Source organism: Dendrobates tinctorius, unplaced genomic scaffold, assembly GCF_039654945.1.
Source record: "Dendrobates tinctorius isolate UK_male_01 unplaced genomic scaffold, ASM3965494v1 ptg000250l, whole genome shotgun sequence".
Classification (NCBI taxonomy): domain Eukaryota; kingdom Metazoa; phylum Chordata; class Amphibia; order Anura; family Dendrobatidae; genus Dendrobates; species Dendrobates tinctorius.
The window spans coordinates 63100419-63124146 of NW_027361917.1; the positions used below are offsets into that span (position 1 = coordinate 63100419).

Below are 23728 nucleotides of genomic sequence, written 5' to 3' on the forward strand. Positions count from 1 at the left end.
TATTCCACTTCTTTGCTTTAATAAACTCCTGGGTTGCTTTGGCTTTATGTTTTGGGTCATTGTCCATCTGTAGTATGAAACCATGACCAATCAGTTTGGCTGCATTTGGCTGGATCTGAGCACACAGTATGGCTCTGAGTACCTCAGAATTAATTTGGCTGCTTCTGTCCTGTGTCACATCATCAATAAACACTAGTGACCCAGTGCCACTGGCAGGCATGCATGCCCAAGCCATCACACTGCCTCTGCCGTGTTTTACAGATGATGTGGTATGCTTTGTATCATGAGCTGTACCACGCCTTTGCCATACTTTTCTCTTTCCATCATTCTGGTAGAGGTTGATCTTGGTTTCATCTGTCCAAAGAATTTTCTTCCAGAACTGTGCTGGCTTTTTTAGATGTTTTTTAGCAAAGTCCAGTCTAGCCTTTTTATTCTTCATGCTTATGAGTGGCTTGCACCGTGCAGTGAACCCTCTGTATTTACTTTCATTCAGTCTTCTCTTTATGGTAGATTTGGATATTGATACGCCTACCTCCTGGAGAGTGTTGTTCACTTGGTTGGCTGTTGTGAAGGGGTTTCTCTTCACCATGGAGACTATTCTGCGATCATCCACCACTGTTGTCTTCCGTGGGCACCCAGGTCTTTTTGCATTGATGAGTTCACCAGTGCTTTCTTTCTTTCTCAGGATATACCAAACTGTAGATTTTGCCACTCCTAATGTTGTAGCAATTTCTCGGATGGGTTTTTTCTGTTTTTGCAGCTTAAGGATGGCTTGTTTCACCTGCATGGAGAGCTCCTTTGACCGCATGTTTCATTCACAGCAAAACTTTCCAAATGCAAGCACCACACCTCAAATCAACTCCAGGCCTTTTATCTGCTTAATTGAGAATGACATAACGAAGGGATTGGATTGCCCACTCCTGGGAGTGATTGTCCTTCTTTCTGGGGTGTCCTGTTGACAAAGCAGTTTCTCTTCTTCTGGTCTGCTCAGTTGATGGGGCGTCACTGCTGATTTCATGTTGATTGAGAGCCAGCTTACCCTAACGCAGCAGAGATCTTTCTGTTAATATAAATGACATTAGCAGAGATGACCCATCAATAGAGCAGACCGGCGGAGAAGGAACTGCTCTGTCGCAGTGACTTCACAGTAGGACCATCGCTGCCAGGAGTGGTGTGTAACCACTCTGAGCTGGGAGAGATTACTGCATGGCAGAACAGGCAGGTGGTTAAAAACTACCTGCCGATAGCCGACTAGCTCCATAGGAGAATAAACTAAGTCCTGGATAACCCCTGTAAAACATGTGGAAGAAATTAATCCAATAAAAAAAATTACGTAAGGAGGACTTATGATTGGATTCATAGGTGGATACACATGAATCTCCAAATTTAATTGCTATCTGACACATATAGCTACTGTTTATTTGACAGAATGCAGTGAATTTCTATAGCATATATGGGACATGGAAATAAGTGAATTTCCAAATTGATTTCCAATTCTCCTTGCATAGCTATTGCTCAGTTGGCTGAATGACTGAGGTGTTCTATACATGACATTTGTTGTGTAGTACGGTAACACTACACTTGTATTGGACATGCTCCAACAAATAGTTTGAAATGTTCCACAGCAGATCTACCTGAGGACAGAAAGTGATTCTCCTAAAGAGGGGAAGTTGGATGTGGGTGTGTGGCCATCATCTACATTTTCTGTCTTTCCTAGCGCTGATTTATCATCAGTCATCATGTCCTCATATGAACTGTGTACCTGTAGGACATTTTCTTTTGTCTTGATCACTGTCTTTCTGTTGTTTCTCTTCAGTAGCTGACATATAAAAATGTGCTATGCCGCTTCTAGGATCATTGTTCAATATCTACCAAATTACTGAATGGAAGGATACAAGGTTATTAGCGAAGACATTTCCTTTACATTCTATATATTTATGCTGATGTTAAAGGGAATGTCATAACAGAAATGGTTATTTTAAAGGAATTTTTATAAATGTTTGCCAATGTTATTTTTTCCATATATAAATTTTTTATTAAAATAAACAAATCGAAATCTTTCACTTTTCACACTGGCCATTGTGTGGGTTTTTTAGGCTCTAATTTTCTGATGTTTTAGGAAATCCACATGTACAGTAGCCGCAATGAAAAGACATTGACCTTATCTGCTGTACTAAAGCATCTAATGAGCATGTGCAAATGTGGGGGGGAAGCGGGGTCATGTATGCATTTATACTGTATTCATGAACTGAGAAATATGTATTTAGAAATATAATGATACACATGTACCTATGGTTTCAGAGAATGTAACTGCTGCGAATAGTGAAATTCTAATTCTATACATCAATTATATACAGTACTTACCTATATTTTTGATCTCGCCTTCATTTCTTTGTTTTATATTTTAACTAATTGTGTTTTTTTCCCTTCAGTATCTTGGCAATCGGTTCAGATAAGATCAGCAACTTGATATTCTTTTTGAAAGCTGTGAATTTTCGGGAGAGGGTACTACAGCGGGGGCTGGCTGCCAGACTTTACAACAAGGTAATGCGGTAAATTAACTCTTCATAGCAAACATTAAGAGTAAATGTGATTCATATTCACATGTCGTGTTTGATTATGTTGCTTGTTGTGACATTTTATTAGTATCTGGATTCCTGCCAGGAAATAAGTAGTCTTTATGAACCAAATCATTTCTGTGTAATAGCAAGAAATGACTGAATCCTTTCTGAAGTATGCCAGATAGTTAGCTTAGATTTTCCCAATGGGAACACTATGCTAATCATTAGAGGCTATGGATACCCTGTCAAATGGAAATGATGATTTTACTTATACTAGTGGTGACCGTGAGTTAAGAAGAATTGCACCAAGATCCTCTGGGTTAGGAAGCAAACTTTGATGACCACTTCCACTAGAATTGTAACTTTTTTATGAAAAAGGTAATCAAAAGTTAAAAAAAAAAAAAAGTTGAGTACTTTAGGGATGTGACTTAGCAGTAAGTGCAGTTTCAAAGTTAGATACAAAATAAATCTTTTGTTGCTCACTATTTATACAATACAGTGGAAAACAGCGATATTAATCCCTGACATCCTGTATTTTAAATATAGAATCCAAGGATAGTTATAGAAACTAATAAAGCGTAGCTATATTCGTGGCTGTTTGGTTTCAAATGCATTTGGCATAATGTAAAATAAAAAGACTCCCATTATAGTTAAACGTATATGTCTGATGATCTTTCCATCCATCATGCAACAAATACAGCTTGCACAAAACGGATGGTGGTTCTGGTGATGTATTTCGTTTCTGGTGAGGTACACGCATAGCGATGTTGTTCTGCTGTTGTATTCATTTCGTGATGATGATTCTGGTGATATAGTCATCACCTGAACCATCATTAGTACAAGAATACGAAGCCTCATCATCAGTATATAATTAGAGGACCAGAGCCATCAAAATTACATGAATAGGGCACCAGAAACATCATCAGTAAATTCATACATCACAAGAACCACTATCAGTACATGAATACATCACCAGAACCACCATCAGTAGATGAAAATATCACTAGAACCTCCATTAGTACATTAATGCATTACTAGATCCACCATCAGTGCATGAATACATCAACAGACCCACCATCAGTACTTGACTACGTCATCAGAACCATCATCACTAAATTAATATTTTACGTGAACCACCAAATCAAAAGTACTTGAATACAAGAACAATTGTAATATCAATTCAGCCCCATAAACAATTGTATTGCATGAGCCCACAACTCCCAGTATGTCCTTAACAATGATAAGGAAATACTAGAAGTTATTATTAACAGCCCCTCAGTTTATTTCCCCACTCTGCACAGCCCCTCAGTTTATTCCCCACCCTCTGCACAACCCCTCATTTGATGCTCCCTCTGCACAGCCCCTTATTTTTGCCCCCCTCTGCAAAGCCCCTCATTTTATTCCCCCCTGCATAGTAATATAACAACAAAAAAACCTTATACTCACCTAATCCAGGCTCCACGTTCACCATGTCCTCTGTGCAGCAGTGAGTGCTGGACGGCGTGATGATGTCACTCGATCTTGTCATCTAACATCCCCTCTGTGCGCCATTTCCAACATAGCACAGGACAGAAGTGCCCTGCATCTTACAATTGAGAGCAGGAAGGGAGTGACAGCTTTGGCGCAGGCAGAGAGAGGGGTGAGCGATGTCATTGTCTGACACTGTTGCCTTGTGTGCCTGTGCCCCGGCCATCACTGTGCTGAATGTATGCAGTCGAAGGAAAGGTGCCAGGCAGCCGCAGGCATTCAGCAATTTTTTTCAAAGTTTGCCCCCTCAAGTAAGCAAAAGGTAGCGCCCTAGGCAAGTGTTTACTCTGACTACCTCTTGTCCTGGCCCTGCTTGCAGTGTAAAGGCCGGGGTCACACTTGCAACTGCAATGCAAGAAACTTGCGTGACTCTCTCACTTCAATACCCGGCACTGCCGCCGGCACTCGGGACCAGAGTGTGCTGCTGCATGTATTTCTATGCACTGAGTTTTCCGATCCCGAGTGCCGGTGGCAGTTCCTGGTATTGACACGAGAGACTAGCGCGAGTTTGCAGTTGCAAGTGTGACCCCGGCCTAACAGTTACATTTTCATTGTACACAGCATGAAGTTTCTTCTATTCCTCGTGACAGTTCTTTTCCCAACATATTCCACCACAGCGCTAGCTTCCAGGGCTTTTTCACACAGGCCACTTAACAGGCCAGAGGAGGGACTGACCCATAGGATGTACATGGCTAAATACACACTTTTGGGACTGGAAGGCTCACACTGTCCACTCAGGACTCGTTATGACTTTCCTACAAAGCAGACGAATCACACAGCTGGTACCGACTTAGAGTAACCGTTGTTTTAATTTTTATTTCATAAATCAATAGTGTGCATGAAAATAAGCAACCTTGTGTTGCATTTTATCAGACAAACCTACTTCTTTTTTCTTCTGGATTTATTTTTCACTCTCAATTCATGGATAAAATCTATATTCAGACATTAAACTTATTTTTCCACTGTTGGGATAGGAAATTACAATTGGTGATTTTAAAATTCTACTGAGGGGAGGAGGGAGGAAATAGAGGCAGATACAGATATTCTGCTGCAAGTTCTCTTGAAATAACATTTATAGTTCACAATAAAACTTTAAGAGCACCAACTATCATATTTTATCTCTGTAATTGAAACAGCTCTATTCACTGAAGAAATGACAATGAATGAACAGTTCAGTCAGAGTGAAGTAGATTTCTCTAATAAGATAGATTTCAAAGTTTTCAATTTCACCTATACTATTGATTTTTTTAAATTAAAATACTGTTTCTCCTATCCCTGGGATAGGTCATAGTAGGTATGGATCCCATTAATGTAACCTGTATATTTTCAGGCATAGAGCCCTGATGTGCGCATCTTTCAGTGGAGAAATATTCAGAGTAGTCATATGCATGTGGGTTACTGACCACATCCCTATTGACAGCTGTGCGTATTGCCTCATTCTCTAGATAAATGTAGATGCCATTAGCATGATCAATATCTACCATACATTTAGGGCATATCCCGTGTGTATACCATGAATGTATGAAATGAGAACACTATGAAAGGTGCCCAAGGTAATGCTTACTATTCAGGCACACTGTCACATCTCACAACTTCCAGCCCTCAGATACACTCTGCTTTAAGCATTTTGGGGAAGTGCTTCAGCACCACAATCTTCACTTTTATGCCAGCATTCCACTCATTCTGGGTCTATTCTGACACTACATAGTTATTAACATAGTTAGTAAGGCCGAAAAAAGACATTAGTCCATCCAGTTCAGCCTATAAAATTCTGTCAGAATAAATCCCCAGATCTACGTCCTTCTAAAGAACCTAACAATAACTGTAAGATACAGTATTGTTACGCTCCAGGAAGACATCCAGGCCTCTCTTGAACCCTTCGACTGAGTTTGCCATCACACCTCCTCAGGCAGGGAATTCCAGATTCTCACTGCCCTAACAGTAAAGAATCCTCTTCTATGTTGGTATAAAAACCTTTTCTCCTCCAGACGCAGAGAATGCCCCCTTGTGACCGTCACCTTCCTTGGTATAAACAGATCCTCGGAGAGATATTTGTATTGTCCCCTTATATACTTATACGTGGTTATTAGATCGCTCCTCAGTCGTCTTTTTTCTAGACTAAATAATCCTAATTTTGCTAATCTCTCTTGGGATTGTAGTTCCCCCATCCCCTTTATTAATTTTGTTGCCCTCCTTTGTACCCACTCTAGTTCCATTATATCCTTCCTGAGCACCGGTGCCCAAAACTGTACACAGTACTCCATGTTCGGTCTAACCAGAGATTTGTACAGAGGCAGTATGATGCTCTCATCATGTGTATCCAGACCTCTTTTAATGCACCCCATGATCCTGTTTGCCTTGGCAGCCGCTGCCTGGCACTGGCTGCTTCAGGTAATTTTATCATTAACTAGGATCCCCAAGTCCTTCTCCATGTCAGATTTACCCAGTGGTTTCCCGTTCAGTGTGTCATGGTGATATTGATTCCTTCTTCCCATGTGTATAACCTTACATTTATCATCATTGTTAAACTGCATCTGCCACCTTTCGGCCCAAGTTCCCAACTTATCCAGATCCATCTGTAGCAGAATACTATCTTCTCTTGTATTGACTGATTTACATAGTTTTGTATCATCTGCAAATATCGATATTTTACTGTGCAAACCTTCTACCAGATCGTTAATAATTATGTTGAAGAGAATAGGTCCCAACACCGACCCCTGTGGTACCCCATTGGTCACAGCGACCCAGTTAGAGAGAGAATATACCATTTATAACCACCCTCTACTTTCTATCACTAAGCCAGTTACTTACCCATTTACACACATTTTCCCCCAGACCCAGCATTCTCATTTTGTGTACCAATCTCTTGTGTGGCATGGTATCAAACGCTTTGGAAAAATCAAGATATACCACATCCAATGATTCACCTTGGTCCAGTTTATAGGTAACCTCTTCATAAAAACTGATTAGATTGGTTTGACAGGAGCGATTCCTCATAAACCCATGCTGATATGGCGTTAAACAGTTATTCTCATTGAGATAATCCAGAATAACATCCCTCAGAAACCCTTCAAATATTTTACCAACAATAGAGGTTAGACTTACTGGCCTATAATTTCCAGGTTCACTTTTAGCGCCCTTTTTGAATATTGGTACCACATTTGCTATGCGCCAGTCCTGTGGAACAAACCCCGTCGCTATAGAGTCTCTAAATATAAGAAATAATGGTTTGTCTTTTACATTACTTAGTTCTCTTAGTACTCGTGGGTGTATGCCATCCGGACCCGGAGATTTATCTATTTTAATCTTATTTAGCCAGTTTTGCACCTCTTCTTGGGTTAGATTGGTGACCCTTAATATAGGGTTTTCTTTGTCTCTCGGCATTTCACCTAGCATTTCATTTTCCACCGTGAATACCGTGGAAAAGAAGGTGTTTAATATATTAGCTTTTTCCTCATCATCTACAACCATACTTTCCTCACAATTTTTTAATGGGCCTACACTTTCACTTTTGATTCTTTTACTATTGATATAGTTGAAGAACAGCTTGGGATTAGTTTTACTCTCCTTAGCAATGTGCTTCTCTGTTTCCTTTTTGGCAGCTTTAATTATTTTTTTAGATAAAGAATTTTTCTCCTTATAGTTTTTTAGAGCTTCACGGTGCCATCCTGCTTTAGTAGTTTAAATGCTTTCTTTTTACTGTTAATTGCCCCTCTTACTTTTTTGTTTAGCCACATTGGGTTTTTCCTATTTCTTGTCCTTTTATTCCTACAAGGTATAGACCGCTTACAGTGCCTATTAAGGATGTTCTTAAACATTTCCCATTTATTTTCTGTATTCTTATTTCTGAGAACATTGTCCCAGGCAACCAGATTAAGGGCATCTCTAAGCTGGTCAAACTTTGCCTTCCTAAAGTTCAGTGTTTTTGTGACTCCCTGACATGTCCCCCTAGCGAAAGACAAGTGAAACTGTACAATATTGTGGTCGCTATTTCCTAGATGCCCAACAACCTGCAGATTTGTTATTCTGTCAGGTCTGTTAGATAGTATTAGGTCTAAAAATGCTGCTCCTCTGGTTGGATTCTGCACCAATTGTGAAAGATAATTATTCTTGGTTATTAGCAGAAACCTGTTGCCTTTATGGGTTTCGCAGGTCTCTGTTTCCCAGTTAATATCCGGGTAGTTAAAGTCCCTCATAACAAGGACCTCATTATGGGTTGCAGCTTCATCTATCTGCCTTAGTAGTAAACTTGCCATGATTTCTGTTATATTTGGGGGTTTGTAACAGACCCCAAAGAGAATTTTGTTACTCTTTTTCCCTCCATGTATTTCGACCCATATGGACTCGACATCCTCATTCCCTTCGCTAATATCTTCCCTTAAAGTGGAACATCAGGTTCTTCCTGGCCTGCGCTGATTCTCAATTTCAGGCTCTTTCTGAAATGGAGTTAAAGGAATTTGCCACTCTGGAACTGAAAAGTGACTATAAATGTCTTATGTATAGAGTCATTTTGAAACACACACAAAATTTGTTTTCCATTTCAGTTTTTATAGTTGTTTACATTAACTCTAGATTCTTATGAAGAGTGATCATAGGAATTGCAAAAAAAAAATACATAGTTATATTCCTTTTCATGAAAATTATTTTAATAATATAAATAATTTCTACTAAATTTCAGCCTTCTACAAATTTACCTGCTTTCATCATTGTAGTGATTTCATTAGCTCAGAGGAAAATGTTAACGAGGACAAGGCAGCAGATACCACTGTGTCATGCTGACTGAATTAGAGCAAACTGGTTTCTTTGAAAGGGAGCTGGTGCTTAGAATAATTGTCTTCTTCTTTCAACAATAGTTGTCGCCCAGGAAACCTGTGCAGTCATTGCTTTACAACAAAGGGGCTTTCCAGGCAAGGACATTGCTGCTTGTTAGATTGGCACTATATCAGCCAATTTAACGCATAATCAAGAACTTCAGAGGAAGGTTCAATAAATGTTTAAAAATGTATGGAATGCTTATAATTCTATTTCAGTAACCATAGAAACATGTGACTAAAATAACCTGAAAATAGTGAAGCAACAAACTTTGTGAAAAAGGCAGTTGCTTGTAAACCTCAGCTTCCCTAGCTTTCCTATTACACAGCGCAGTAAAGGCAGGGAAGGAGTGGATCGTACCTATAGCTGTATACCTCATAACACTGAGGAGGCCTTCTTGAAATCAGGAGGAATGGAAGACTGTTCTGAGCTGAAAAGCAAGTGGGCGGCAAATGGATGGTGACTGTATATGTGAAATGCATAGTCCGTTTTCAGTCCCAGGGTTGGAGGGTCACTTTATCATTACTCTTAAAGGGGGTGTACCCTAAATCTTTTTATGTAAGAGGGAGGCGTAACCCCCACCCCATTTCCGCTGCTGTCTCGGTTTTCTCTCATAAGATGAAGTCTAAGAAAAAGCAGGCTGTGGAAGAGAAACTGCAGTCTTCTCCTCTTCCTTATGTCACTATTTGCTACTATAGGGCATGTGCACACGTTAAGTACCAGTATTTCCTGCAGACATTTTGGCAGGAATAATGCAGCAAAAAATTGACGCTTTTGTGTTGCGTTCTTTTTGCAGTTATGTGCATGAGACTTCAGGAATCTTCGTGCCTCCTTGAGAATGCTCCCAGCATCTTGAAAGTAGCCTAACGTTCAACTATTAATGTGTCTACATGTCTACAATGTCGTCATTATATAATACCTTTTTTTTCCTCATTAAGATAATCAAATGATAATAATGTTGCTTAAACAAAATCAAACAAAACTCAACATTCTTGTAGTAGTTTTTTTTATTTTTAATCCTAATTATCTAATGACCTACTCCTCCTAGTCAAGTGTATAGTTTATTTTTTCAGCTTGTAATAATCATTATTATGTGACAGATTCTGTGGACTTTTTTATGTAAATGTCAAAACGCTTTAATCATTATTTAACTCCATACTGTATTCTACATCAGGTAATGACAGAGAAGGAAGAGTTTTTTTCTGCTTGGAATTCTTGTTTGCACCATGTTGTCACTCTGGCTTTGGCGCATATCCATAGAGGTGAGTAAATATTTTTCCCACCTATATTTGCAGTTAATGTGGAAGTGACTCAGTGTTTTAGTAGGATTCTGTTATATTTCAACGTGACCTAGTATGTATAGTATATCCCAATTTATTTCAGAAAGTTCAGCTCATAGGTACGATAGATTTCTGATCCTGGTGCACTGGTGAATTCACCACTTATTTCACTAGTGATTTTTTTTCAAGTCTAGTCTAAGAATCAGCAATATTTTTGAAGCAGGAATGAAACAGGCTGCCATGGAATTCTTGCCCTCAAAAGAAGCAAAAATGGCTCAAGCCCCATTATAAGTCAATAGCATGTGTCGTTATAATCTATTGTCAAAACTGATTCCTCACTTAAAAACGGCATCCATATCACTTAATCCCTCCATACACATTAGACTAATTTTGGCCCAATCCGTCTATATCAAAGGGATTAGCCAACAGTCTAATCTGTATCGGGACTATTAATTGTCTGGAGAAATATTGATCTGGGATGTCCAATTTCAGACTGTCGATCATAACATCCTCCATTTGGCGACAGCTCTCTCATAGAGAATACTGGCGTTCTTGCCTAATTAGCGCTCCTGTGTATGGCAGTGCCGGTCCAACGTTCAGCCAAACCATCATTTGCCCAACGGCCATCTTGTGTATGTGGTGGCTTTCACTGTATTTAGCTTCATCTTTTGTGTCATTAAAACCTTTGGAAAAGAATCCGATATTATTTATTGGCTAATGTTTAAAAAAACTCTGTATATGAATCCTAACTTTGGCTATTTTATAATTTAGGCATCTTTAAACTTGATTTTTTGTCTAACTGTATTAAGAAAACACAATTGTAAAGGAATGCAGTAGCGCAGTAGGGTATTATACACGTTAAAAAGGTTGATAATTAGCAGAACCGCTCACCTTGTGTGGTTGTGTGAGATACAACACTTACAGAGCCTGAGAACCAGATCCAGCAGCTTCCATTAAGCAGTAGATTTAAGTAGCAGGATAGGAAGTGTTTACTGTCAGCGCATTTCAAATACCACTGTCTCCTTCTTCAGGTTTATGTATGGTGGTTCTGAAACGCGTTGACAATAAACTTTCAATTTTATTTGCAAATATTTGTGTCGTATCCCGTAGAGCGCAGAAGCACTCCCTATCTTGCTACTTAAGGAAGCAACACTGTTATAGGTCATTACTTGGAGTCTAGTGTGACGGGAGTATTCTCCAGAGCAAGGAGGGACAACAGGCCTGGGAACGATCCAACAGATTTATTGACCAGAAAACAGGAACAACACGAAGGTAATTTGCAGAGTCCCAAAATAAGTCCACAGGAAACTGATTCGGGGGCACCTCCCGACAATCCTTGTGCCAGATCACAAAACCATAGTCCTTTAAGAGTCCCAGAAATCCACCACGATCACACAGAGGCTGAGGCTTCCTCAGACAGCCTCATCCTTCTCTTTTAGCATCCAACTCACATCTGATCTTAAAGCAAGAATGTATTGTCAGGGCTCCTGGGATCAGTCCATCTGAAGGGGGGTAGGGGTCACACCTACTATTCAATGGTTTGGTCCATCAGAAGATTCTAGAAATGTAAGGGCTCCACTTAGTCTACAGGATGTGTATTGTAGGTTATCTTCTGCTTAGGAAAACAATAGCCAAAGTTCCACTAGCTGTTGACACAAGCCTAAATTAGATTATGGTCCAGGTACATCACAAGACATTGCAAGTATTGGGGGAAGGAGACATGGTTAATTTACAGCAAATGAACCAGAGGAAAGTTAAATGACATATTATACAAAATACAGGACAGGGCAAGACTGCAAATCATGACAATCCCTTCCCCTCCCAATTTGTGTACGTACTAGGGACCTCTACAGGTCACTGGTTAAGTACACACAGGCATGGCTTAACTTACATGTGGCTTCATGCAGCCACAAATTGGCATCGTAGCTTTCCCACATCATTGCCCAGGAGAACAGCTGCAGGCAGACCACCCATCACCCCAACCAAACATCGCCTGACCCCAAAACCAAAGTTCAGATCCACAGTGGCTGTGGGAATAGTCCTCCATTGTCCACCAGCCAGTTCAATGACAATCCCAGGTCCTCTATGGATTGCCTCAGGCCGAACCACTCGGGGATCAGCCAGCGTGAGGAAAGCCCCCGAGTCACAAAATCCAACAAGTCTTTGTCCATCCAGCACGACCTCCTGCAAGTGCTTACCTCGATGAGCTGAAGTCGTCATAGCTGCGGGTCGCACACCATAAACTCCTAGTGGTGCAACATGGGTGGGTGAGGCACTAGGCCAGTCCTCACGTAGTGGTGACACGTCTTCCTCCATGGCACTTGGCTGTACATAATTAATAATATGATTGGGTACAGGATCAATCCTCATTTGAACAGCTGGGCAGGAGGCTTGCAGATGCCCAGGCTGCCCACATCGATAGCATCTGTGCTGTGTCTCACTCCATCCAATGCGTCCTCTTGGGCGAGGAGTAAGGGAACCTGCCGGTCGGCTCCCACCTGAAGGTGCTGTAGGGGTTTGAGGACGATTCCTCCATGAGCTGGCTGGACATGAGGCCTGCAGATGCCCCGGATGCCCACAACCATAACACCTGCGCTCTGCTACTTCCTCTCCTCGTCGTATTCCAGAAAACGCAGTGGAAGCAACAGGAGGCACATTAACACAGGTATCAACACGAGGTGGTGGCTCAGAGGAACGGGGAACAATGGGGACAGAAGAACTGGGGGCCACCGGTGTTGTGGAGCTGGTAGGCCTCTCTCCATCCTCCAACAGAACTCTCCACCGAGGCTTGATGGTGAGAGCCTCATCAGCGAGAGATGCAGCTTCTTCCACTGTAGCAGGTTTCCTCTCACGCACCCATTCCCTGATCTCAGCGGGGCACTGGGCAAAAAATTGTTCTTTTAGGATAACCTGGAGACAGGTGTTCCAGGTTAAGGCCTCCTCTGCCTCCAGCCAGCGATTACATATTTGTTTGAGTCTGTGGGCATACATCTTGAAAGACACTTCCTCATTACAGGCTAAAGTACGAAACTGGGTCCTGTAAGTGTCTGGGGTCACAGCATAATGTTCTAGAACAGTCCGTTTAATCTCTGCATACTCACAGTTCCACCGAGGGTCCATAGCTCTATAGGCTGCGGCAGCTCCACCCTCTAAGAGCCCCACAAGATGTCGGACGCGCTCCCTTTCCGGGACTTCCATTAATCGACACTGATGCTCAAAGTCCAGGAAGAAGCCCTCAATGTCACCGGAAGCCTCATTAAACGGCTTGAAGTCTTTGCGGGACACTCTGGGGAGTTCCCTCATGGGGGATGCTGTGGGTACAGTCTGTCTGGAGCTTCTCGCTGCCTCCAAAGCGATCTCCCTCTCCAGCATTGCCCTCTCCTCCATCCTGCGCTGCCTCTCCTTGGCTGTGCGCATGACCTCCCTCTTATCTTCTATGGTAGCCTCTTCTCCCAGTAAGGCCATCTCCTCCTCGTACCACACAACCCACTGACTTTTTTGGGTATTTACCTCCGACTGCCGCCTTTCCTCTCTTTGCTGTGAGGATCCTTCCTCAGCATCATCTTGCAGGCGAACTGCTTCCAAAGCTTCAATCAGCTGCTCCTTGGAGAGTCCCTTGCAGCTGACTCCCAGTTCACGGGCCTTTGTTTGTAGGTTCTTTGCAGTCCAGTTCTTGTACTCTGAGGCTCTGGTTCCAGAAGTTGATGGGCCGTTGTCCTCCATTTCTTCTGCTCTGATCCCACTGCTGCCACCAGTTTGTGACGGGAGTATTCTCCAGAGCAAGGAGGGACAACAGGCCTGGGAACGATCCAACAGATTTATTGACCAGAAAACAGGAACAACACGAAGGTAATTTGCAGAGTCCCAAAATAAGTCCACAGGAAACTGATTCGGGGGCACCTCCCGACAATCCTTGTGCCAGATCACAAAACCATAGTCCTTTAAGAGTCCCAGAAATCCACCACGATCACACAGAGGCTGAGGCTTCCTCAGACAGCCTCATCCTTCTCTTTTAGCATCCAACTCACATCTGATCTTAAAGCAAGAATGTATTGTCAGGGCTCCTGGGATCAGTCCATCTGAAGGGGGGTAGGGGTCACACCTACTATTCAATGGTTTGGTCCATCAGAAGATTCTAGAAATGTAAGGGCTCCACTTAGTCTACAGGATGTGTATTGTAGGTTATCTTCTGCTTAGGAAAACAATAGCCAAAGTTCCACTAGCTGTTGACACAAGCCTAAATTAGATTATGGTCCAGGTACATCACAAGACATTGCAAGTATTGGGGGAAGGAGACATGGTTAATTTACAGCAAATGAACCAGAGGAAAGTTAAATGACATATTATACAAAATACAGGACAGGGCAAGACTGCAAATCATGACATCTAGTAACTTTAGAAAACCCTTTTAAGTGGTGTCAATGTATGAGATGTAATTACTATAGTCTAGCATATTCATGAACACATCATTATTAGAATGTCCCATAGTACAGCTTGGCTGGTTAGAACGGGATGACTTCTCTACAATACCGAGAAAGCATCATGACAACAGGGCAGATTCAAGGATAAGCAGAAACAAACTAGTCAACAATCAGGTTACTGCAGGTAGCGGGTTATATAAGGTCAGTGAACTTAGGAAACACTAACCTGTGATTCTATTAAAAAGAAATGATGTTTAAAATGGACATTGTTTGATCTTCTTTAGAGGTAAATCATTTAAAATGTGCGTGTGTATGATCTTGTTGTTAGTTGTAGGTTTGGTCCTATAATTTGAGTCAGGTAATAGCTGTATATAGATTGTGCCATGACTCAACCCTGGTTCTAAGATGTCTATATGTATCCTCGCAATTTACATGTTTTTTTGTGTATTTGCTGTTTTTTTTTTATAAGATTAATAAAGCCTATGAATCATGGGGATAAAAGGAGATCCACAGACAGGTTGTATCAGACCATGGCTGCGATTTCAACCATGTATGTTTAACACTAAAACGCTGCAGCTTTTCAGAGATAAACATAGTGAGAGACTAGTGAGAGACTAGTCGGACAGGCGGGACCCCAGCAGCTTCTCCACACCCCCTGCTGTGGAGTAATAAGTTTCTCCCTATTCATGCACTCAGGGGGTGACCTGTCACTCCTAACAAGTAATATAACATATTGGCAAATTATGGTTTATAATCGCTGTATTGAATACTTTATTTATCAAGCTCAACACCAAGAAGGGGAAGTTATGGAAAGATCAAAATCACAGGATCGATAGACATGTTAATAATATGCTAATGATGGATTAAGCGGAAGAAAAAAAATGAAAACCTCTTGATTTATTCAGCATCGAGTATGAGCACACCATGTACAGAAAAAAGCCCACTTACAGAACTTGGCTGCTATCATTGAGGTTATTAATGATTGAGGAATATTCAGTCACACTGAATGTACTTAGGCAAACAAATCATCAAGATCCACTGCTGGCAGCCTCCTTTGTAATTGCCAGCAAAAGAAGTCCAAAAATGCTACTGGTCATAGTAGCATGTTTAGGCCAATCAGGCAGCTCACAGTAGCATGAGCAGCACAAGCAACATATGACCTGGCATCGTCATGATGAGAAATGACTCCTGTGGCACTTTCAGGTTTCCTTGTGAAGGCCCCTTCATGGCATTGCCCATGTGGTCTCCAGAGCAATCTTTTTTGATATACTGGTCTCTAATACAAAATCACCTCTAATCCAGCCTCCATATCCGCCTTGCTCTGCATCATGATAGCCTTTGAGAGCAGTGGTATTAGGTCAATGGACATGTGTAGCTGGATGTCAATTCAATGTACAGTGTTCATAGGAAGCTTGCAATCAGACATGTGGGCAGGGTTATAAACCGCTCAGCATTCATCTACAGCAGAGAAAACAGGAATTTTATCAAAACTGCACCAAGCAGCCCAGTAAGTGATACAACTCTGGAATCAGGGTTTCTGCCCCTACATCATGCTCCTTTCAGATTCCATAGCAAAATCCTGTTGACTGATTCCATTCAAGGCTATTTATTGAAGTCATCCCTTTTTACTCATGTATTGTTCATGAATGTGTTTATGTAAGTGTAACAACCCTGCCGGCATTACTGCATGGCCTCCCACCCCCACACACCAACTTACTCACTGCTCCAGGCCTTGCTGTGTGTTATGTCTGCTGCCGGCTCCATGCTGTGTGCCTCTTGCTTCCTGCCTGCTCTGCGTGCTTCCTGGCTGTGTGCATAGAGGGGGGCGGCGCCGGCACTCTCTGGTTCTTATGGAATCCGGGTGCACCTGTCTAATATGTCCCTGGCCAATCACCAAGAGGCCTCTAGTATTTAGGGCAGCTCCACCCGGTGCTAGCTGCCTGAGCAATGTCTTAACTCAGTTAGTGTCTTGCTGCTGAGTTGCCTGGTCCTGTCCTATGTTTTGCCTTCTCTGGAGGCTTGATTCCTAGTCCTGTGTTTGTAACTGTCCTGTCCGCCCTCCAGGAGGCAGAATATCCTGGTCCCTGTGCTATTTGTCATGAATGAGTCACCGAAGGAGGAAAAAACTAAAATACAAGCTAAGTCCAGAAAACCGGAGAGGTTGGTAGCTATCGGATTGCAGACCCCTGATCCTATCCACAACAACTAACAGTAGCCATGGGGGGTTCCTACGATGCCCTAGACCCCTCGATCACAGCCGGAGAACTAAATAGGCCTAAAGAAAGAAAGGGGAAATCTAAACTGCTCCAGAGCAGACCCCAAAGCAATAGGCAGCCCCCAACATATAATGACGGTGAAGCAAGATGAAAACACTAACACAGATAGAAAGATAGATTGAGCAAACGATGGGGCCAAAGCTAACTAAAAAGGACAGGATAGCAAAGCTGCTGTCTGCAATCCGCAAAAAATCCTACCAAAAAATGTCCCAACCGTCTGATAGGAAAAACAGGCCCTGAAGTCGCTAGGACTTCAAAAAGACTATATCAGCACTCAGGTAAATTCTGAAGACAGAGCAAAGAGACAAACTGATCAGAGACAAAAATGGAACTCAGCACACCCCCGACCGGGGATGACTGAACTCCAAAAAACAAGGTAAACAAAACAAAACTAATAAGTTCACTAGCAGAGCAAAAACTTATCTTTGGGAAGCAGGAATCAGACTGGTCTCCAAGAATCCAGCAGAGAAATCACCAGCGACTCAGAAGGGAGTCGGCTGCCTTATATCCAGTCAGAATTTCCTGTTACCCAGTCATCATCTACCAGGTGTTTGGTAATCAGCCTCACTACCTTCCTTCACCAGAAGAGGGAGTTCATCAGACATCGACGGTGCAGTGTAAAATTAACTCACAACAGCTATTGTTCCTAGCCTTGCACCTGTACCTGTCCTGTCCGCCCTCCAGGAGGCAGAATATCCTGGTCCCTGTGCTAATGTTCCTTGCCTTGCTTTGTACCTGTCCTGTCCACCCTCCAGTAGGCAGTATATCCTGGTCCCTGTGTCTTTGTTCCAGTACCTTGTCTCGCATTCGTCTGCTCTGCCCTCCAGGAGCAGTATATCCGGCTCTCTGTGTCTTTGTTCCAGTACCTTGTCTCGCACCGTTACCTTGTCTGAACTCTGTCCTTCCTCTGTCTGTCAGTCTCTTTGTCTGTGGTTCCTTTCCCTGCTGTGTCTATCCTTGTGTCCTCCGTCTGCTTGTGCTCTGAGCTCTTGCGGCTCTGCTTGTTCACCGTGCTCTTGCGGCTCTGCTTGTGCTCCACGCTCTTGTGGCTCTGCTTGTGCTCTGCACTCTTGCGGCTCTGCTTGTGCTCCGCACTCTTGCGGCTCTGCCTGCTCCGCACTCTTGTGGCTTTTCTTGCTCCATATTCTTGCGGCTCTGCCTGTGCTCCGCACTCTTGAAGCTCTGCTTCCTCCGTACTCTTGCGGCTCTGCCTGTGCTCCACACTCTTGCGGCTCTGCCTGCTCCGTACTCTTGCGGCTCTGCTTGTGCTCCACACTCTTGCGGCTCTGCATGCTCCATACTCCTGCGATTCTGCTTTGTTCTGCTTCTGCTGCAGAACCTCTTGCTGCTAACTGCAGCTCCTCACTGCAGCCTTGCGGTTCTTCTCCAGTGTGAACAAGTCCAAACCTGTTCCTTCATACCCATCTATATTTCCATCCTTCCCGTACCTGTACGTCCTGTTTGAACAGGCCTCTACCTATTCCATGCACCACTCCTTCCTGTCCGTGTCCCTGTGCCTTCCCGTCAGCCGTGCCTGCCTGCCTGTGTCTCAGCCGTGCCAGCCTGTCTGTGGCTCAGGCCTTGGTCCCCGCTGAGTCCCATGTCCTTGCGCGCTCAGAGAATGATGAACTTTTTTTCTTGCCCGTATGAGCAACCTGAAGAATTTGTTCCACCAAGGGTGGTTCAAATAATTGATTCACCAGACCCAATCATTGTCTCCAATGCCATCTTCAATCAACTCCTGGCTTATGAGAAGCTTGCAGATCCGCCAACGTTCTATGGGGATCCTAAAGAGTGCCAAGGGTTCCTAGAGCAGTGCCTGCGGTACATCGAGTGGAATGCAGTCTGTTTCCCCTCTGATTGGGTCAAGGTGGGATATATAATGTCCTACCTAGCAGGAGATGCTTTCATGTGGATCTGTCCACTCTTCGAAGCAGGGGATCCTATCCTCACGGACCTAGAGGCCTTCCTGGTGGCCTTCCGTAAAGTCTTTGATTTGCCTTGCCCAGCTGCTCCTGCAAAGTCTTCCAGTTCTAGATCCGAGAAATGCTCCAGACGGGCGAAACCAGTGAGGAAACCGCCACGTCAGGCCATGACCGTCCGAACCCCTCCTGTTCCTTGACCTGTTAAGGCAGCTACCCGAGTAGAACCCAAGAAGGCTGATAAGAGTGGGCTGTCAAAGCAGCAGCCTGAAACCAGTCTTAAGAAGGGCATATGGTATTGCTGCGGTTGTGAGGAGCACCCAGACGGTCTCTGTGCAAAGGATCTAAAGCTCCAGAACCTTGGACCAGTAGGAGAGGCTGCCCTTGGTGAGAGTACCTCCCCTCCACTAAAGTCTGTGACTGTTCTGGTGCCTTGTGAGAGCTTCGGCCCTGCAGATGTATTAAAGCTGCAAGCCAGACGCAGTCTGTGTGTGGTTCCTGTTCCACAGCTCCAGAATCCAGTGAGGGTGTTTGGTGATGGACGAGCCCTACTTTTGAACAGTCCAGTGTTGAAGGGACAACTACAGCTCCAAATCGGAGCGTTATATACGGAGAAGTTTGTTTTCCAATTGCTGATCAGTTTGACCATCAGTCGTGCTGAGCTGGGTACTCTACTGCCCGTTCCGGTCCAGGGACCGAGCGTGGTGCTGCGTTTGGAACTACCAAGTCACCAGAGGTGTCTAGTTCCAATACTGCAAGGTCAGTCTACAGTGTCGTCACATTCTCCACCTGATCTGCTGGCTATTGAGTCATGGTGTGCTGACGTCACTGAAGAAAGGGAAGCAGTGGTGCCCTCTCCACACACCTCCTGTGACAATACCAGGGACCAGTTTCCAGAAACATCCCTGTCACTTGAAAGTTTTCCTCTGGACCATGGGCAGAAGATGGATCCTCAGAGGATGCCTTCAGATTCCTTGTGGCAGGTGGATGAAGAAGTTGGAACAGAAGCCTTTGAATCTCTGTTTTCCACCAACCAGGAGGAAGAGGCCCTGGCCCTTGTATCTTCAGTGTTGGAAGCTGACCTCGCTGGGCACAAAGAGACTTAGTACTCTGGGATCTCTGATGTCACACCTACCTCATTCTACTTGAGAGATGTCATGATGGCTCTGACTCTGTGTGCCCCTATTCTACAGGTCATTCTGGCTGGCTTGAAGAAGAGGGGGCGTAAAGGGGGGTACTATAACAACCCTGCTGGCATCACTGCATGACCTCCCATCCCCCACACACCAACTTACTCACTGCTCCAGGCCTTGCTGTGTGTTCTGTCTGCTGCCGGCTCCATGCTGTGTGCCTCTTGCTTCCTGCCTGCTCTCTGCATGTTTCCTGGCTATGTGCATAGGGAGGCGGCGCCGGCACTCTCTGGTTCTTATAGAATCAGGATGCACCTGTCTAATGTGTTCCTGGCCAATCACCAAGAACCCTCTAGTATTTAGGGCAGCTCCACCCGGTGGTAGCTGCCCGAGCAATGTCTTAACTCAGTTAGTGTCTTGCTGCTAAGTTGCCAGGTCCTGTGTTTCGCCTTCTCTGGAGGCTCGATTCCTAGTCCTGTGTGTGTACCTGTCCTGTCTGCCCTCCAGGAGGCAGAATATCCTGGTCCCTGTGCTATTGTTCCTAGCCTTGCCTTGTACCTGTCCTGTCCGCCCTCCAGGAGGCAGAATATCCTGGTCTCTGCTATTGTTTCTTGCCTTGCCTTGTACCTGTCCTGTCCACCCTCCAGGAGGCAGTATATCCTGGTCCCTGTGTCTTTGTTCCAGTACCTTATCTCGCACCGTTACCTTGTCTCGCACCGTTACCTTGTCTAAACTCTGACCTACCTCTGTCTGTCAGTCTCTTTTTGTCTGTGGCTCCTTTCCCTGCTGTGTCTATCCTTGTGTCCTCTCCGTCTGCCTGTGCTCTGCACTCTTGCGGCTTTGCCTGCTCCGTGCTCTTGGAGCTTTGCTTGTGCTCCGTGCTCTTTTGGCTCTGCTTGTGCTCTGCACTCATGTGGCTGTGCTTGCTCCGTTCATTTGAGGCTCTGCCTGTGCGCGGCACTCTTGCGGCTCTGCCTGCTCCATACTCTTGCGGCTCTGCTTGAACTCTGCACTCTTGCGGCTCTGGCGGTGCTCCGCATTCTTGCGGTTCTGCTTTGTTCTGCTTCTGCTGCTGCAGAACCTCTTGCTGCTAACTGCAGCTCCTCACCGCAGCCTTGCGGTTCTTCTACAGTGTGAACAGGTCCAAACCTGTTCCTTCATACCCATCTAAAGTATCTTTCCATCCTTCCAGTACCAACACCTCCTGTGTGAACAGGCCTCTGCCTATTCCATACACCACTCCTTCCTGTCCGTGTCCCTGTGCCTTCCCAGTCAGCGGTGCCCGCCTGCCAGTGTCTCAGCCGTGCCCACCTGCCTGTGTCTCAGCCGTACCCGCTTGCCTGTGTCTCAGCCATACCCGCTTGCCTGTGTCTCAGCCGTGCCCGCCTGCCAGTGTCTCAGCCGTGCCCGCCTGCCAGTGTCTCAGCCGTGCCCGCCTGCCAGTGTCTCAGCCATGCTCGCCTGCCAGTGTCTCAGCCATGCCGTGTCTCAGCCGTGCACGCCTGCAAGAGTACCAGCCGTACCTGCCGTGCTCACCTGCCTGTCTATCAGCCGCACCTGTCCTAGCGTCCTCTTCCCCAGTGGGATCAGCAGCCACAACCAGACACCACCCTGGAGTGGCACCTGGCAGCTACCTGCCGCACAAGCCTGAACTCACCATCAGAGGCTCCAGAGAAGACCTAGGTAGCTGTCCTAGTCACGCCCCTTCTAGGGTAGTCTGGCACAATGGGGCCACAACCCCCTCACTCTTGCCAAACTGCCAAGGTGCCAGCATGACAGTGAGCATGTTTGCATGTGTATATATATATATATATATATATATGCACACATTTACAGTTAGGTCCATATATATTTGGACAGAGACCACATTTTTCTAATTTTGGTTCTAGACATTACCACAATGAATTTTAAACAAAGCAATTCAGATGCAGTTGAAGTTCAGACTTTCAGCTTTCATTTGAGGGTATCCACATTAGAATTGGATGAAGGGTTTAGGAGTTTCAGATCCTTAACATGTGCCACCCTGTTTTCAAAGGGAACAGAAGTAATTGGACAATTGACTCCAAGGCTATTTCATGGACCGGTGTGGGCAATCCAATCCCTTCGTTATATCATTCTCAATTAAGTAGATAAAAGGCCTGGAGTTGAATTGAGGTGTAGTGCTTGCATTTGGAAAGTTTTGCTGTGAAGGAAACATGCGGCCAAAAGAGCTCTCCATGCAGGTTAAACAAGCCATCCTTAAGCTGCAAAAACAGAAAAAACCCATCCGAGAAATTGCTACAACATTAGGAGTGGAAAAAACACAAAAATTGAGCTTGGTTTGAGTCGGTACACATACAGCATATAAATGCATGTTCACATGGCCAAAAAGCATACAAAACCTAGAAAAGACAAAATGAAAAAAAACCCTGCTGTAATTAAATAAGTAAAAAGCAAAAGTGCATTTAAATCATACAGAGTTCTTAGTAATACTGTATTTGATCAAACATAGCATAAAAAGCCGTCCCACCATCGACAAGGTGACTCTGTGGTCGGGGCGGTCCTACACTGTCTAATATTAAAAACCTTATCATGTGTCAAAGTTGACGTCTGTGTGAATAAGGGCAGACAAGGACTGGGTCCCAACCACCGGACACCAGGCAGGGGAAGCCTTTAAATACAATTTCCAGCTCAGGAGAGGGAGGCCACACCCCAGCTTGCACAGAATGCAAAAATACAAAGAAAAAACACAAAAATTGAGCTTGGTTTGAGTTGGCACACATGCAGCATAGAAATGCATGTTCACATGGCCAAAAAGCATACAAAACCTTGAAAAGACAAAATGAAAAAACCCTGCTGTAATTAAATAAGTAAAAAGCAAAGTGCATTTAAATCATACAGAGTTCTTAGTAATACTGTATTTGATCAAACATAGCATAAAAGCCGTCCCACCATCAACAAGAGTCACCTACAGTCAAATACAGTATTACTAAGAAATCTGTATGATTTAAATGCACTTTTGCTTTTTACTTATTCAACATTAGAAGTGGCAAAATCTACAGTTTGGTACATCCTGAGAAAGAAAGAAAGCACTGGTGAACTCATCAATGCAAAAAGACGTGGGCGCCGACGAAAGACAACAGTGGTGGATGATCGCAGAATAGTCTCCATGGTGAAGAGAAACCCCTTCACAACAGCCAACCAAGTGAAAACACTCTCCAGGAGGTAGGCGTATCAATATCCAAATCTACCATAAAGAGAAGACTGAATGAAAGTAAATACAGAGGGTTCACTGCACGGTGCAAGCCACTCATAAGCATCAAGAATCAAAAGGCTAGACTGGACTTTGATAAAAAAAAAACATCTAAAAAAGCCAGCACAGTTCTGGAAAAACATTCTTTGAACAGATGAAACCAAGATCAACCTCTACCAGAATGATGGAAAGAGAAAAGTATGGCGAAGGCGTGGTACATCTCATGATCCAAAGCATACCACATCATCTGTAAAACACGGCGGAGGCAGTGTGATGGCTTGGCCATGCATGGCTGCCAGTGGCACTGGGTCACTAGTGTTTATTGATGATGTGACCCAGGACAGAAGCAACCGAATGAATTCTGAGGTATTCAGAGCCATACTGTGTGCTCAGATCCAGCCAAATGCAGCCAAACTGATTGGTTGTCGTTTCATACTACAGATGGACAATGACCCAAAACATAAAGCCAAAGCAACCCAGGAGTTTATTAAAGCAAAGAAGTGGGATATTCTTGAATGGCCAAGTCAGTCACCTGATCTCAACCCAATTGAGCATGCATTTCACTTG

The 23728-nt window shown here is 44.0% G+C and overlaps 1 protein-coding gene across 2 annotated transcripts in view; it reads left to right on the forward strand.

Annotated features, from left to right (window-relative positions):
- The window catches only part of ACOXL (acyl-CoA oxidase like), a 756489-nt gene that overhangs the window by 573424 nt on the left and 159337 nt on the right, over positions 1-23728 (forward strand). For both annotated transcript variants that reach the window (XM_073557722.1, XM_073557721.1), the window contains exons 15-16: positions 2433-2544; positions 10075-10162. In XM_073557722.1, coding sequence (XP_073413823.1) covers positions 2433-2544; positions 10075-10162 — 200 coding nt within the window. The remainder of the gene's footprint in view (positions 1-2432; positions 2545-10074; positions 10163-23728) is intronic.